The 17,669-nt window shown below is 43.8% G+C and overlaps 1 protein-coding gene across 1 annotated transcript in view; it reads right to left on the reverse strand.

Annotated features, from left to right (window-relative positions):
* The window catches only part of dctd (dCMP deaminase), a 56,400-nt gene extending 39,711 nt beyond the window's left edge, over nucleotides 1–16,689 (reverse strand). The window contains exons 1-3 of the mRNA XM_078561837.1: nucleotides 16,394–16,689; nucleotides 11,331–11,439; nucleotides 8,768–8,903 (exon numbers count right to left, since the gene is read on the reverse strand). Coding sequence (XP_078417963.1) covers nucleotides 8,768–8,903; nucleotides 11,331–11,439; nucleotides 16,394–16,476 — 328 coding nt within the window. The 5' untranslated portion in view covers nucleotides 16,477–16,689. The remainder of the gene's footprint in view (nucleotides 1–8,767; nucleotides 8,904–11,330; nucleotides 11,440–16,393) is intronic.
* Nucleotides 16,690–17,669: the final 980 nt, after the last annotated feature.

Here is a 17,669-nt window from a genome sequence, read left to right on the forward strand (position 1 = left end):
AGAGAAAAAAAGAGAACCAAAAAGGAAAAGAAAGAAAAAAAAAATCCAAAATGTTAAGTTTTAAATTTAAATAATCTCTGAAAAATTTACTGCCAGCAGAAATGAGACTCCACTGCATCAATTGTTCCCTTTCTGGGCCCGAGAAGTTCAGTGACATTAAATGTACATAAATCTTGTAGTACACATACACTGCTAGAAAACAGACCTTAAATCAGTAATTAATGTGCAAATACAGCAATTTCTTGAAGCAAACAGTTGTGGCGGACGGGTGGGTGGGTTAAGGATGAGACACAATTTGTCCATCAATTTGTGGTGATCAATGACTCATGCCCCTTCTCTTGCCACAAAATGTTTGACAATTTACACATTGATAACAGTGAGCAATATTAAACTCGCTGTTGTTTTGCTAAGCAAATTCTGGCCCTCTGCTATAATTTCAACCAAGCGGTTAGAGGGGAATTTACTCTGTACTAATCATTTTACAGAGCTAAACAATAAACAAGCAAACTGAGAATGTATCCTCAGACTGTTGATTGTGAAGCTCCCAACAGTTTTTGCTTTGCTTTTCAAAAAACTCATCAGAAAGGACAATTAGCCACATTTCACAGCTGACCAAAACCTTTAACCTGGATGTCCTGCTGAGAACAGTGGCAGTGATCGACAAGACGTCCAAATTGTCAACTACAACAAAATGCCACCTGATTTGCCATGACTGCAGGAAGCCATGCGGCAGCCCCAAACAGTGACCAGAATTCCACCCTTTCAACACACAGGTTGATGGATATGCAGTTGAAAAGTTAACTCTCTGTAAAATCTGATGCAGCAGTGGCCTCTACTGGTGATGTGAATTAGGCACTGTGAGGCAGAAGAAAGCAAAATCCATGAAGCCAAAGCAAGGATGCCAGATAGCGAGCAGAGCAAAGATTAAATTCCTTGCAGATGCAGAAACGTCATAGGTGTATTTTGCCACGGGGAAGGAGCAAAGCTAAAGAACCTCCTCAAATTGGTTAGAATGCATAGGGGAAAGCAGGAAAGATACTGGTCTTTCACTCTGGGACATGGGGTCAAATCTAGCTTAGACACGTGAGATCACAGACTCCCTTGTCCAGTAGCTGTAAGCATTGCACGTGATGGATCTGGTGGTCTCAATTCCAAACTCAATTCCACAGTTTGGTACCAATAATCATTTTCTTAGGAAGGCACGCAAGAGGACTGATGGGGAAAATGGACAAGTGTCGCAACGGTGGGGTATTCTTTTGCAGGTTGGGACTGAGGCCCATTCTCATAATAAAAACAGCAGTCATTTATATTTTCATTTTGATAAAGTGGCTGCTGAAGGTTTCAATAGATTCAAATAAAGTGCAATAAGGTTGTAGCACACTGTATAAAATAACCATTTGCATGGCTTGATTTAACGAGTTTTGTTTTTTATTAGACTGCACCACTGAAGCAAATTAAAATGCTTAATAATTCATTTTATGCAAGGTTCAAGCTGAATGGGGAGCCAATTTAACGGCCACATGAAGGTTATGTTGGATATTCATTTTACAGAGGGTCTCCATATGGTTTTCTCAACACACTCCTGTGTAACTACAACAACTGTCAAAACTATTTTTTTGAAAGTGTCTTTGTACAGAAAGTGTAAATAATTTAGTTATTTGGTTTTTCTTCACTCCAAATGTTCTTTTACGCTCCAGGTTCTCTTGAACCACTTAACACCTGTTATGGTGTTAAGTGTAAAAAGTGTAAAAATAATAGGGTAGTAAGAGTGGGGGATTTCAACTTCCCCAACATTAACTGGGTTAGTCATAGTGTGATAGGTTTAGAGGGAGCGGAATTCTTAAAATGCATCCAGGAGAGCTTTTTAAGCCAGTACATAGAAGATCCTACAAGAGAGGGGGTGGTCCTGGACTTAATTTTAGGGAATGAAGCCGGGCAAGTGGTAGAGGTATCAGTGGGGGAGCATCTTGCAGATAGTGATCATAATGTTAGATTCAAGGTTGTTATGGAAAAGGACAAGGATGAGCCAAAAATCAGAGTTCTAAATTAGGGGAAGGCCGATTTTAATAAGATCAGATATGGTTTGGCCAGAGCAGCTACTTTTAGGTAAATCTGCGTCACAGCAGTGGGACTCATTCAAGAAAGAAACAGAGAGAGTACAGGACCAACATATTCCAGTAAAGACAAAGGGTGGGACCAACAAATCCAGGGAACCCTGGATGTCGAGGGTTATACAGGATTGGATAAAGAGGAAAAGGGAGGCTTATGGTAGATACCGAGGGCTCAAAACAGCGGAAACCCTGGAGGAGTATAGAATGTGTAGGGGGGGAACTTAAAAAGAAAATTAGGAGAGCAAAAAGGGGGCATGAAAAAACACTGGCAGGTAAAATAAAGGAAAATCCAAAGTTATTTTACAAATACATTAAGAGGATAACTAGGGAAAGAGTAGGGCCCATTAAGGACCATAGTGGGAATTTCTGTGTGGAGCCAGAAGACCTAGGTAGGGTTCTAAATGAATACTTTGTGTCGGTGTTCACAAGTGAGAGGGACGACGTGGGTATGGAAATCAGGCAGAAGGACTGTGATATAATTAAAGAAATTAGCATAGAAAGGGAGGAGGTTCTAAGTGGTCTGGCAGGCTTAAAAGTAGATAAATCTCCAGGTCCGGATTAAATGTATCCCAGGCTGTTGAGTGAGGCAAGGGACGAGATAGCAGGGGCACTGGCAATAATTTTCAATACCTCGCTGGCCACAGGAGAGGAGCCAGAGGACTGGAGGACAGTCAATGTGGTACCATTATTCAAGAAGGGAGGAAGGGATAAACCAGGGAACTACAGGCCAGTCAGTCTAACCTCAGTGGTGGGGAAACTATTGGAAGCAATTCTGAGGGACAGAATTAATCTACACTTGGAGAGATAGGGATTAATAAAGGACAGTCAGCATGGTTTTGTTAAGGGGAGGTCATGCCTGACCAATTTGATTGAATTTTTCGAAGAGGTGACCAGATGTGTAGATGAGGGCAATGCATTTGACGTAGTCTACTTGGACTTCAGCAAGACTTTTGATAAGGTCCCGCATGGGAGACTGACAACGAAGGTAAGAGCCCATGGGATCCAAGGCAATTTGGCAGATTGGATCCAGAATTGGTCAACTGGCGGCAAGCAGAGAGTGATAGTCAAGGGGTGTTTTTGTGACTGGATGCCTGTGTCCAGTGGGGTTCCACAGGGATCAGTGTTGAGTCCCTTGCTGATTGTGGTTTATATAAATGATTTAGACTTGAATGTATGAGGGTTGATCAGTAAGTTCGCGGATGAGACGAAAATTGGTGGGGTGGTAAATCGTGAGGAGGATAGCCTTAGATTACAGGAGGATATAGACAGGCTGGTCAGATGGGCTGATCAGTGGCAAATGGAATGTAATCCGGATAATTGTGAGGTGATGCACTTGGGCAGGACAAACAAGGCCCGGGAGTACACTATGAATGGTAGGACCCTGGGAAGTACCAAGGATCAGAGGGATCTTGGTGTACATGCCCACCGATCCCTTAAGGTAGTGAGACAGGTAGATAAGGTGATTAAGAAGGCATATGGGATACTTGCCTTTATTAGCCGAGGCATAGAATATAAGAGCAGGGAGGTTATGCTATATAAGACGCTGGTTAGGCCACAGCTAGAGTATTGCGTTGCAGTTCTGGAATCCGCATTATAGGAAGGATGTGATTGCACTAGAGAGAGTGCAGAGGAGATTTACCAGGATGTTGCCTGGGCTGGGGAGTTTTAGTTATGAGGAGAGATTGGATAGATTGGGGTTATTTTCCCTGGAGCAGAGGAGATTGAGGGGGGACATGATTGAGATGTATAAAATTATGAAGAGCATAGAAAGGGTAGACAGGAAGGAACTTTTCCACTTGGTGGAGAGATCAATAACCAGGGGGCATAGATTTAAGGTAAGGGGCAGGAGGTTTAGAGGGGAAGTGAGGAAGAATTTTTTCACCCAGAGGGTGGTGGGAATCTGGAACTCACTGCCTGAAAGGGTGGTAGAGGCAGACACCCTCATAACACTTAAGAAGTATTTGGGTGTGCACTTGCGATGCCATGGCATACAAGGCTATGGGCCTAGTGCTGGAAAATAGGATTAGAATAACTATCTAATTGTTTGACCAGCGCAGACTCGATGGGCCAAAGGGCCTTTTTCTGTGCTGTAGACCTCTATGACCTACAGGTAACCCGATTACTGCCTGTGATGGTAACCTAATGGTTTTGGTACTGGACAAGCAACCTTGAGATAAAGAAATAAAATCCCAAGGAAAGATATTCTGTTGCATTCAATGAGAGGGAAAAAAAACTTGTATTTGCATGCACTTGAAGAGAATCAAGTTGTAGGGTTAAGAGGAAAATGTTGGGATGTGTCAGTTCCCTCAAAGGCTAGATTTTCATGGATACTCCTTGGAGGGGTGAAAATGGCGACTGAGCCCCAACGCTGGGATTCCTGAGTCTATTCCTGGGGCTTCTGATTTTCAGTAGAGCCTTTTAAGGGTGCGGGCTCGGGGCCCAAACCAGCACTCCTTACCTAGCCGGCTCCACTGCAGGGATAGCCATGTCCTAGTCCTTCACAATTTGCATGGAATCGGGCCAGCTTTTCAAAGAAATACGGTTCATGGCACCTTAGAAATGTTCTGAACCATAGTCTGCAGGAGGGAACCTTTTAAAAGGCAAGTTCAAAAGGTCCTCTTTATGCCCCTTAAACTAAGGTATGGCCCCACCCACCCCCATGGCCACTCATGCCAAGATATGCCCCTCCAAACAACCCCTATGGCCCCTCATGCCACTGTCCCCCTCAGCTGCCGGGAGCTCAGGTATTTCAACAGGCTAATGGATTTCTCGGCTCTCCGCCAAGCCTCATTATGTGTTCTTGGCTGAGAGCCCAGACGTCCATTGGAATACGAAAACATCTGAGCCCCAGGGAAAACACTGCTTGATTGACAGTTCTTGCCCTCTGATCTATGCTGTCAGTTTCACAATATTTATTTACACAAGATAAATAGGTTTCAAGTGCTTGCAGTTCCTGCTATTGATACTTTAAAGGGTCTAGATGATTGACAATTCTATTGGGTTTTAGTAAAAAGGAGCATTTTTAAGAAAGTGGAAAGTTGGCAATTAATAACTCTTTTAAAGCTTTCTTTTAAACATCCTACTGTTACCATAGGGTTCATTGCTTCTATAGTGTATCGTGGTTAAAATGAGCATGAAAGTCCTATAGCCGCATGGCCCCTTCATGGGGGGCATGAAGGGTCAAAGGGATGGTGGGAGGCATGCCTTGGCATGTGGGCTTGAGTCATAGAGGTCTACAGCACAGAGAAAGGCCCTTCAGCCCATTGAGTCTGCGCCGGTCAAACAATTACCTAAGTATTCTCATCCCATTTTCCAGCACTAGGCCCATAGTCTTGTATGCCACGGCATCGCAAGTGCACATCCAAATACTTCTTAAATGTTATGAGGTTTTCTGCCTCTATCACCCTTTCAGGCAGTGAGTTCCAGATTCCCATTACCCTCTGGGTGAAAAAATTCTTCCTCACTTCCCCTCTAAACCTCCTGCCCCTTACCTTAAATCTATGCCCCCTGGTTATTGATCTCTCCACCAAGTGGAAAAGCTCCTTCCTGTCTACCCTATCTATGCTCCTCATAATTTTATACATCTCAATCATGTCCCCCCTCAATCTCCTCTGCTGCATGGAAAATAACCCCAGTCTATCCAATCTCTCCTCATAATTAAAACTCCCCAGCCCAGGCAACATTCTGGTAAATCTCCTCTGCACTCTCTCTAGTGCAATCACATCCTTCCTATAATGCGGATTCCAGAACTGCAACGCAATACTCTAGCTGTGGCCTAACCAGCGTCTTATTCTCTGAAATTTGCCTACATGTCTGCGCTTCTAATTCTCTCTGGCTGTTTGGGCGCCTATAGTACACTCCCAGCAATGTGATTGCTCCTTAACTTCTACCGATATGGCTTCATTTTTGGAGCCTTCTAAGATGTCATCCCTCCTTACTGCTGTAATTGATTCCTTGATCAATATTGTGGTTTTCTCCTCTTCTTTTACCTCCTTCCCTGTCTCGCCTGAAGACCCTATATCCTGGAATACTGAGCTGCCAATCCTGCCCCTCTCTCAACCATGTCTCTGTGACAGCAATGATATCATACTTCCATGTGTTAATTTGTGCCCTCAACTCATCTGCCTTATTTGTCACAATAAATACCATCCAACCTTGCCAAACTCCCTTGTGCCTTAACTGGCCTATAATTTCTATGCCTTCCAGACTCACTTGCTCTCTCTTCTAATTTTGGCTGTGCATCACCCCCTGCTGAACATCCTTTCAGGATCCCATCCCCCTGCCAAGTTTATTTAAACCCTTGCACTAGCAAACCTCCCCGCAAGGATGTCGGTTTCATTCCGGTTCAGGTGCAACCCGTTTGCCTCGTACAGGTCCCACCGTCCCCAGGTGCCATTGGGTTGTTTGGGGTGGGCATAGCTTGGCATGGAGGCATGAGGGGACATGGGGGTGGGTGGGGGGATGTGAGGTGGCATGAATGGGGAATGGGGAGTGCGTGGGGCGTGAGTGATTGTGAGGGGTGAGATCTGGAAGGAGTTTCTGTTTTTATTCCAATTGGGACGTAATCCCACAGCACCGAGGCAAGCCTTTTAAACAATCCGCCTCCACACCCAGTGGCTACTACGGCTGCCCCAGAACTTTTTCCTCGGTCAGCTGACCCGACTCTTACTCCTCCAACCACAATGGAAATCCTGTCCTTGTGGGCATTTTCTTCGAAGGTGGGCCGAGATAGTGACTTTCCCGCCACCTGCTAGCCGCCTCGAGGATGAAAATCCAGCCCTATGATTCTAATGCTTCTCCAAGTCAGCAACAAATCATGGTCCTAGAAATAATTCTAGCAGTGGTCATGTCTCTGGTCTACAGATTTTTACTTTTATTTCATTTGTGGTTGTTGGAGGGCACTAAGTTCTACTTTTAGTCTAGTCTTCTGTTCCAAAGTTTTAGTCAAATTTAGTATTTGCTTTTCATAGTTTCCTTTCAGTCTATTCAGTATTTTCTTATCAAAATTTGTTGAAAAAAATGTTGGACTCTTGAGCACCCAACTAACTTCAGCCCATGACTTACAGCCACGGTTTCAGCTGCCAAGGGTCAACGGTCTAGAATTCCTCCCTTTAACCTCTCCGACTGTACACTTCTCTCTCCTCCTTTAAGACGCTAATACTAGCTCTTTGATCAAGCTTTTGATCACTTGTCCTAATGCCTCCTTCTCTGGGTCCATGCCAGTTTTTGTCTGATTTAGCCCCCGTGAAGTGCCTGTGAACTATTTATTATATTAAAGGCACTATGTAAATACAAATTGCCGTTGTCGTTATGTTTTCACTTAGATAGAAAAATATCCTTGAAAGCACATGTATTTGGCTCTATAGATTGGGAAGGTCCCAAGAGCTCCCACTCCTGATCGCTATCCAGGGAACATTGCTGTAAAGCGCTTGAGCATGAAGGATAGCTGAGGACAATATTGGATTTAGACATGCCACTTCCCCACCCCCCCGATAGATTATCGGCAGTTACTATCTAGGTTACCCCTAGGGGTATAGGTTTAAGGTGATTGGTAGAAGGATTAGAGGGGACACGAGGAAAAACTTTGCACCCAGAGGGTAGTGAGTGGCTGGAATTCACTGCCTAAGTTGGTGGCCGAGGCTGAAACGCTCAACTCATTTAAAAGGTACCTGGATCTGCACCTGAAGTGCTGTACCCTGCAAGGCTACGGATCAGGTGCTGGAAAGTGGGATTAAAATGAGCGGCTATTTCTTTTTTTCTCTTTTTTGGCCGGCGGAGACACGATGGGCTGAATGGTCTCTTTCTGTGCAATAACTTTTCTATGGTTCTAGTAAAGAATTAGCTGTCTTTGATGTAGGATCTGAATAAAAATTTGCTTTTATAACAGATTAACCACTTCAGCAAATTTAAAACCTTGGTATGGATTTCATAAATGGTAGCTTTTTCACTATGAAGTCTGTATAAGTAAGGGCTTACGTTGTTAGAAGTTTTTTTTCCACCCATCTCCAAAGCTCCTAATGTCTGCCCATGGTGGATATTGGGTGAGTGGCTATGGAGGTAGCAATGGGGACTATTTGGGGGGCATGGGGTGGTTGGGAGCATGAACTGGCATTCTATTGGCGTGGGGACTATGAGGGGGCATGAGTTAGCATTGAGCTGGTATGGAGGGTATGAGAGGCCATGCGGGAAGGATCAGGGATAAGAGCTAGAGGGCCTAACAGCTTCCGAAATAATTGGGACAAAGTCCTAGAGAACCAAGGCCTTCTAACCAGCTCTCCTTGGCACTCACCCATCCCTATCTTACACCCCTCCCTGAGCAAAAACCACACGTAACAGGGCACTTTTTACTGGGGTGGATCCAGCAAATTAGGAAATTTCCTGACTCAAGCTACCCGCCTAGGTAAAGAAAATCCGCCCCTTTGCTGCCATATGGTCTTTCCCAGTAAGGACCCGAGACCCTTGAACACCATTTGGCTTCAGGACAACAGAATCAGATTTAGATTAGTCAAACCCCTCAGTATTTTGCCAACCCCAATTCTTCACCAGTACAAGCCCACCCTTCTTCAACCCTCGCCATTATTTTGAATTATTCAGTGGAACCATACTATGAAGAATGAACAGCTCCAGATAATCTCTTTAGTCTTCACAATTCTTACCATACAAGTATTTCGTGTCCAGTTTATTTGAGGCAGTTCTTGCCCACGGTAAAAGATCATCGCTGCATCCATTTGGCATCCCATTGTACCCTATGCCAACTATCTTGTTTTCAGGGTTCACGATACAAGCGCCAACCTGCATTCGGATCAAATATTGATCACCATCATTCACAGTATAACAGAGCTTTGTCGATATAACTTGGCCTCACATTTCACATGCACTATAACCCAGTCTACTTATACAATGATATTTATAATGCTAGAGTAAACAGGGTGTTTATTAGCATTCAGTAAAATAATCTTTCCTTTTCCGTAGCAATAACATACATTTTATTCCCTAGTAAAATAATTCCGACTGGCACCATCAATTCATAACTTTCCAGGCACAATAAAGCAGCCATTACTGTATCACTAATGAAAGGCAGAAGTTCCAAATTCAGACAGTGTATTCCAGATCATAACTCACTGTGCAAAAAAAAAGGCACCTCACCTTGCCCCTGATTTTATTATCACTCTGCAGAATATGCTGCAGTGACTTGTAAAACGGGCATTATTACAATTTTGAATTTCAGTGTCAAGGCTGAAAATGCCAGGCTTTTGGAACTGAAACTTTGATTTGAACTCAAACATTTTATCGATATACTGGTGTTGATCAAACTTGTTTTTGGTTGCTTGGGTACCATGGAGCTATAAACAAAGAATTACAGAACAAACAAAATTAAGGGATGCCCTCAATGCCTCATTCTCCCTCCAGTTATATTATAATCTGAACTTGGTGGGATTTTGAATGCTCCTTCCTATTTAATATTGGGCCTGGGATGGCCAGTTCAGAGTTCCATTCCTTTACTGCTGGACTCAATGAAGGATCATTTAACATAGAGCTTTCCAACTGGCCAAGTTCTAACAGCCAAAACCTGCCACGCAAAACTAAAACTCGGCATAACTGAGTCAGTACAAGAGCGAGACTCAAGGCCTTTGGGGATGCCTGATAGCCAGACGCCACAGGGAACTGTTTGGGCAACTCATCACCGTTTTTGTAAAGCTGTAGTGTACATTTAGAACACTGCACAACAACAATCTGAATTTCTATAGCATTCCTCAATGTGTTCATTAGCATGGAATGCAAACATCTCCTTCCCATTCAAAGTGTGGCTGACTGACATCACTTTATCCAGAGGACATTTGGACTGAAATATATAGGGCAGACTTTTGTCAATACTTCAGTTTCTGGAACTGACTGTTGAATTTTTCATAATCCACAGCTATCACATAACTCACAGACAGGTTTGTATTGTTGAAGGTCTACCTAAAAGCTTTGTCACACTGAAATAGTTTGAGAAATATATTCCAGGAAAGGGTATAAAAACTCTTCGGGATGGATACTATCTTTTCCAAGTATCAATGGTATCTTCCTGTTGTTTGCTGCTGGCTAATTGTTTTTCTTGTAAGCAAATTTGGCCTATTTCTATCCCAAATGCAATGGCATTTAGTCCCTTTAAGGGTAGATATATGAATCATAGAACACAGAACAAGGCCATTCAGCCCATCGAGTGCGCTGGCTCTTTTAAAGAGTTAGCCATTGGTCCCACACCCTGACTCTTTCCCCAACACCCTGAAAATTTTTTTCTTGAAATAGTTACTCAATTCCCCTTTTAAAAGATGCTATTGACTGCTTCCACCCAAATTCCAGATCAAAACAACTCACTGTGTAAACTCACCGCCTCCTCATTCCCCACTGCGCCCCGCCCCTGATTTTTGTGTCAATTATCGTAAATAGGATGGACTTTCCACATGATCTCTGATGTGTTTTACCATAATTTAAACAACAACTTCTATTTATCTAGTGCTTTTAATGTAAATAAATATCCGCAGGCACTTCACAGGAGCATTATAAAGCAGCATTTGACACTGAGCCACATAAGGCAATATTAGAGCAGATGGCTAAAAGCCTGGTCAAAGCAGTAGGTTTTAAGGAGCATCTTAAAAACAGAAAAGAGAGATAGAGGGGCAAAGAGAAAGGTCCTGTAATACACTATCCCACTCATGGCCTGTTAAGGGTGCAATTTTGGTTTATAGGATCATAGTCTGCCTGGGGAAACTGCCTCTTGTCGCTGCCACGGCCAAAAGTAAAAGTGTTAGGAGAAAGCCCAGAACATTACCGGGATGCAAGCAGATGGAAATGCACGGAGAACAGCACATTTGGTGTGTTGAAGAAACCAGAAAAGCAAGTTCAGAGAAGCACTGAGCATAATAGTGCTGATAATGAGAAAGAGAGTTGAGTGGACAGAGACAAGGGATGAAGTGCCTAGGCAACAATCTCTGACTGGGTAAGTCATTGTCAAAAATAAATAGTCATTGCTCTGGAATTTAGTGTCCGAAAGGGCGGTGGCAGCAGTCAATAGCATGTTTCAAAAGGGGAATTGAGTAAATATTTCAAGAAAAAATAATCATTGCTCACAGCTTGCCCAAAGACAATGAAACGAGCGAGCGACTGAATCGCACATTGTGTGCATGTTGAGCACCTGCTTGTGAGCTGAAGTTCTCCATTCCCATTGACTTTTACCTGGGAGTTTGGGTCCTTGCTCCTCTGCGCTGATAGAAAAGCAACTGCCATAAAATATTCTGACCACTCGAGATACTCCTCCCGTTTTTTGCATGGCACTGCATCACTCCTGTAGTAAAATGAAACATAATCTCATCATGCAGGCACTGTTTGCAACATTATTCTAATCTGATTTGGCATTGCTCAATACAAGGGTCATTGTGACAAACGTGCATAAATCACAAGGAGTCTCACATGGGATTCCTTCTACACAGGTGAGCAGTGACAAGTGATTGAAAATCAGCCCTAAAGTTCTGCATTCTCTGTAAAAGCTGTGAAAATACAACCGTCAATTACTCAATTCAGAGATAAAACACACAAAAAAACTACAAATGCTGGAAATTCAAAGCACACCTGCAGAGTGAAAAATAATATAGAATCTAAAATTTCAGGTAGGGTCTGTTCACTTCAGCTGTCAGCATATGACTGGTTTTGTCAGATTACACACAAGACTTTATTCATGTGTTATTGTGTTGGTACACAATGAGCAGATTGATTTAAAGATCATTGAATCTTCAACACTTTCAAAAATTTGTACTTTGTAGAAGAGACAAGGGATGGAAAAAAAAAACACAAATGGAATATAAGAACGAGATAATACCGTGGTAACGAGTACGATAGGCTTTGGAATCAAGAGGACATGCTCGAGTAGATCACTGTAATGAATCTTGGTGGAGGGCATTTTATGGACCCTGCAAGAGTGAGAAACATGGTGTGCGGGGTGACTGAATGAGACAGAACGAGAGATTTCAATTTCCCAATGGCAGGTTGAGATGCAGAGATTAAAGTCAGCGGTGTGTTTGGGCATCGAGCCTCGCGCTGTCCTGTGGTGGGTTCGTACTTGTGATACATTTGCATGCCATGAATACTCATTAGCGTCAAACCTTTTTAAAATGAAGCCCTATCTTCAAGATAAAGTCAACAGTGCATGAGAATCTCATCACACTCGCTTGATGTTCGTTTAATGGCGGCGCGCACCTATTGGCTTTGTGCTGCTGTGTCTGAGGTCAGCGGTATTCTTGCTGAACCCTGTAGCAAAAGGGAGGGGAGCAGGAGAATGGTAGGTTGCAAAGAGGCTCCGGACCGGCAAGAATGAGTCAGTGGTGCTTGGGGGTATGGTGTGGTGTAGGGTCGGGTCGGGGGCATACAGAAGTGAAAGAGGGTCCCAAGGGGGGAACAGAGGATGGGGTCAGGGGCATGGAGAGTAAAGTGGGAAGGGCCTGGCATCCCAAGTATGATGGGAACAGTCAGTCAAGAAATTGAGGGGCCTAAAGGGCAGGGTGAATATTGACTAAATGTGGGTCCATCTCAGGGTGTTGGTTGACAGAGTCCTTACAGGGCTTTGCATCCACCTACAACAATTCAATTATCCCTGCTGAGGCTGCTCTCAGACAATGTCCTTTGCAATGCATAGAAGGGAGGGCCAGCTGAGCCTGCAAGTTCAGCCAACACCCACAGAGTAAGGAGTACAACACTGGACACTAACATGAACATTCAATAAAGGGTAAACAAAAAAAAAACACAACACTGTTTCTTCCACAAGAAACTCCCCTGTAACCATCAATCTGTGCCAACCATGAGGTGTGCCAGCACATTAATCTCTTTGATTAAGCTAGTCTCAATAAATATGTAATGTGAAATACTTGCAAGTGAAATTTAATTTGGAAAAACACCCGTGCTACCCTTTGTGCCCTCAACTCTTACGTTCATGGCAATGGAGTTGGGCAGGAAAGTTGTGGCCGTGATGAAGGGACTGTTTGACCAGGAGGTTCTTTCTTAGCTCACCCATACCTGCTACATTGTCAGCTGAGGACAGGTCTCACCACTGAAAAGCATCACCCCACCTGCGTGATCGCATGTGTCTCCCCATGGCACTTTAAATTTTAAGTAGTATCATGTGGAAACCGACAAAAAGAGAGGTGAAGCGGTGCACAATTCCAGAACGCCGTCGGGATCGGCACGCCACTAACAAAATGCCGCCTTTAGTTTCTACAAAGACAGAGTAGATCCAAGTCTAGAAGGAATCAGAAGTAAAACAAAAAAAAATTGGAAATACGGAGCTGGCTCAGCTGTATGTGGGAAGGTAAAGGAACGTTTAGAATGCAGGTGCAGTCCTGCAGAGCTTGAACCAATAACAGTGAGGAAGCTTTTGAATTAATTCATTTAGTTAACCAATCTTCTTTCAGATGCTGATTCACCTGCTGAGTAGGTCTCGCAAAATTTGTTTTAAATTCATTTATACACTTTCATCCCCTTCAAGTTAATAACAACTGTTAGTCAAATCATCCCATTTATATTGAATTTTAGGGAGATTTTCCTTGTCCTTGTGCCTGCAATTCTCAGTTTCTAGACATGGCAAAAACACGGCCAGACATCCACTAAGGTAGGATTTCCTGTGTCCTGATACCTAGGGACACTTGGGGAAAGTGTGTTATGCATGCAAATACAGTATGTCTGAATTTCCTTGCTCCCAGCATGAGACTCAATGGGCAGAATAGCCTCTTTGTTTCCTATTGACTCGAAGACTTTTTTGGCCACCTATCGATCCCTTCCTCAAAACCATCTGGGCTTATTGCAATGGCTACATTCCCAAGATAAAGAGCTGTAACAGAAAATTTCCTGCATTTACACTGGCTCAAGGAAAAACAACAACAAAAACAAGAACTTATATTAGTATAGCACTTTTAACAGAACATAACATCCCAAGGCACCTCAGAGAGCATTATAAAGAAAAATAACACCGAGTCAAATAAGGAGATATCAGGTCAGGTGACCAAAAGCTTGGTCAAAGAGGTAGTTCTTAAAGAAGGAAAGCGAGGTAGAGAGATGTAGGGAGGGAATTCCAGAGCCAAGTGTCAAAGCATCTGAAGGTTCAGCTACCAATGGTGGTGCAATTAAAATCGAGGATGCTTAAGATGAGAATTAACTTAAGATGAGACGTTTCAGAGGTTTGAGTGGCTGGAGGAGATTACAGAGATAGGAAGGGATAAAGCCATAGAGAGATTTCGAAACAAGGGTGAGAAAGTAAAATCAAAATAAAAAGCAAAATACTGCAGATGCTGGAAATCTGAAACAAAAACAGAAAATGCTTGAAAAACTCAGCAGGTCTAACAGCATCTGTGGAGAGAAAGACTCAAAATGTTAACTCTGTCTTTCTCTCCACAGATGCTGTTAGACCTGCTGAGTTTTTCAAGCATTTTCTGTTTTTGATTAAAATCAAGATGTTGCTTTACCAGGAGCCAGCATGGGTCAGTGAGCACAGGGATGATAAGGGAACAGGACTTGGTGCGCGTTAAGACTCAGGCAGTGGAGCTTTGGGTGACCTCAAGTTTACACAGGATAGAATATGGGAGACCAGCCAGGAGTGCACTGGAATAGTCAAGTCTAGAGGTAACAAGGGCATGAATGAGGGTTCTAGCAACAAATGGGCTGATTAGGGGCGAAGTCAGATAATATTTTGCAGGTGGTCTAAGTGATGTACAGATGTAAAAATTAAAGCCTAATTTTAGGGAAATCAGAAAAATAGTTATTTTTCTGGTGTTATAGCAATGTTTAAGAATTTATTATTGAGACCTGCATTCAATATTTGGCTTCTATGAATGTATTTTTTTATGGCATCAGTATGAGCCACATTCAAATTTGAAAAGTTTCCATGACTGCATGTTCTTAAACATACTCCACCTAATGTGCATGAAGGATAGTTAGACGGTTTAAAACTTTAAATGTCATGCTTATAAAAAGGGAAATATGATGCAGATTTCACATAGGGGAAAAAAAGACACCTGCTGCTGGAGTGCATTGATTGACATGCCATCTGGTGTAGCTTAGAAAAAACCATTAGCTATCTGTTTTTGCAATTTCAATAAACTCCATTGTTTAGATTTCCTACAGTTTGTATTATAGCTGAGCACGTCATGAATGCTTGGCTGAATTTCAAAAAGGTCTACAACTACTTATTCAGCAGGTGGCCATATAGACATTTAGATTGACAGTTTTAAGAGGTTATTAAAGAATTATCTGTCTTTGATGAGGTAAGTGAAATAGATATTTGCTTATTTTTACAACTGATTGACCATTTGAAGGGATTTACATCTTTTGAATGGGTTTTATGAATGAGAGTTCTTTTCTGTATGAAATGTGTATGAGTGACAGCTCTATTAGATTGCCATAAGCTTAATATGTTTTCATCCTGAGGTCTGCCCATAGTGAATACTGAGTGAATAGTTATGGAAGATACATGGAGGGCATGGGGAAATAAGGGAACATGGAGGGGGCATTGGGAGTAAGGTGAGGCATGGAGGCAGCATACGGTATCGGTGAGGCGGTGTGAGGAATGAGAGGGCCTAACAGTCTTTAATAGAGTTGGGCTGAAGTGCCAGAGAACCAAGGTGGACCTTTTAACTAGCCCGCCTCAGCACTTGCACATCTCTGCGGCTGCCTCAGGTCTCGGCCACTGGGGGGTTCAAAATGGAAGAGGAGCATATTGTTGATGACTGTCCCTAGCCCAGGATGGTTTTACTGCCATTGAATTCTTCAAAGCATCCCTGAAGAGATCAAGTATCCCCACTGACTCATGGGAGTCCCTGGCTTGTGACTGATCAAAATGGAGATGGTTTATTCACGAAGGCCCCAAGCTCAATGGGACACAGAGGTGAAGTCAAGGCACCGGAGAGAGCGGACAAACCTCCAGACAATTTGTCTATCCAACTCTCCAAGCACTACCTGGTTTGCATGTGGCAAAGCCTGGAGATCACACGTTGGGATTTATCAGCCATCTCAGAACCCATCCAACCAGAGTGGAAGCAAGTCATCTTTGATCCTCTGGGACTGTCTGAGAAGATTAACTGTAGTTTACCTTCCTTCTAAGCATGATTTGCAGTTTATTACTGCAGGTATATTACTAGTTCACTGTATATTAGTAGTTCACTGTCATGATAAGAATCGCCTAGTTTAGCTTGTTATAATTATATTACCTGAAATTTACTGTAGTTACAGGAAATGTCTGCATGTTAATAATAACTTACCAGGGATGTGTGCGCAGACTGGGATCTTTCTCCTTAGGGATTTCACTGGATGTTCCCTTCTCCACAGAATCAGAACCAAGCATCACGAGGCTTTCTCTGTCCCTCTGCGTTTCGTCTCTCTCTCACTTTACACAGATTGTAGGAAGGCTTTTCTCCCTGTGAATTGCCCAAGTCTCTTGCTGTAGGCTTCTTCACCTTCACGCACTCGAGATTTTTCGATTTATTCGATTGCGATTTTCTTCTGGAATCAATCAGTTATTTTCCCCTTTTTTTGTCGCGTTTGACTCGTCACTGTCAGGGGGCGGAGCAAGAGCGTCACGCTCAGGGGGCGGAGCGAGAGCGACACGGTCATGGGGCGGGGCGAGAGAGACACGCTCAGGGGGCGGGGTCAGATCGGCTCGTTTAGGGGGACGGGGTCAGAGGAGCTCGCTCACGGGGGCAGGGTCAGAGAGGATCGATTAGGGGGGCGGGGTCGGAGAAGCATCACCCAGTGGTCCGATCAGCGGGGCGGCGCCAGATCGGATCGGTCAGCGGTCGAGGTCAGAGAGGATCTCTCAGGCGGAGGAGTCGGAGCGGCTCGCTCAGGGGCGGGGTCAGAACGGCTCGCTCAGAGAGTGGAGTCGGAGCTGCTCGCTCAGGGGGCAGGGCCAGAGCGGCTTGCTCAGGGGCGTGGTCAGAGAGGCTCGCTGGGGGGGGGGGGGGGGGGAGGAGTCGGAACTGCACGCTCAGGGGGCGGGGCCAGAGCGGCTTGCTCAGGGGTCGGGTCAGACATTTGCATTTGAAGCAAAGGATGGGGATGGGGGTAATTTACTGGCATGGATTGAGGATTGGTTAGGGGACAGGAAATAGAATAGGGATAAATGGGTCTTTTTGGAGTGGCAGGCAGTGACTAGTGAGGATAAAAACAAAAAACTGCGGATGCTGGAAATCCAAAACAGAAATACCTGGAAAAAATCAGCAGGTCTGGCAGTATCTGCGGAGAAGAGCACAGTTGACATTTCGAGTCCGCATGACCCTTCGACAGAACTAAGTAAAAATAGGAAAGGGGTGAAATATAAGCTGGTTTAAGGGGGGTGGGGTTGCGGGGCACTGCAGGGATCAGTGCTTGGGCCACAGCTATTCACAGTATATATCAATGATTTGGATGAGGGAATGTAATGTAATATTTCCAAGTTTGGTGGGAATGTGAGTGGTCAGGAGGATGGTAAGAGGCTTCAAGATGATCTAGGCGAGTTGAGTGAGTGGGCAAATGCATGACAGATGCAGCATAACATGG

This window comes from Cetorhinus maximus, chromosome 2 (assembly GCF_964194155.1).
Source record: "Cetorhinus maximus chromosome 2, sCetMax3.hap1.1, whole genome shotgun sequence".
NCBI classification, from domain to species: domain Eukaryota; kingdom Metazoa; phylum Chordata; class Chondrichthyes; order Lamniformes; family Cetorhinidae; genus Cetorhinus; species Cetorhinus maximus.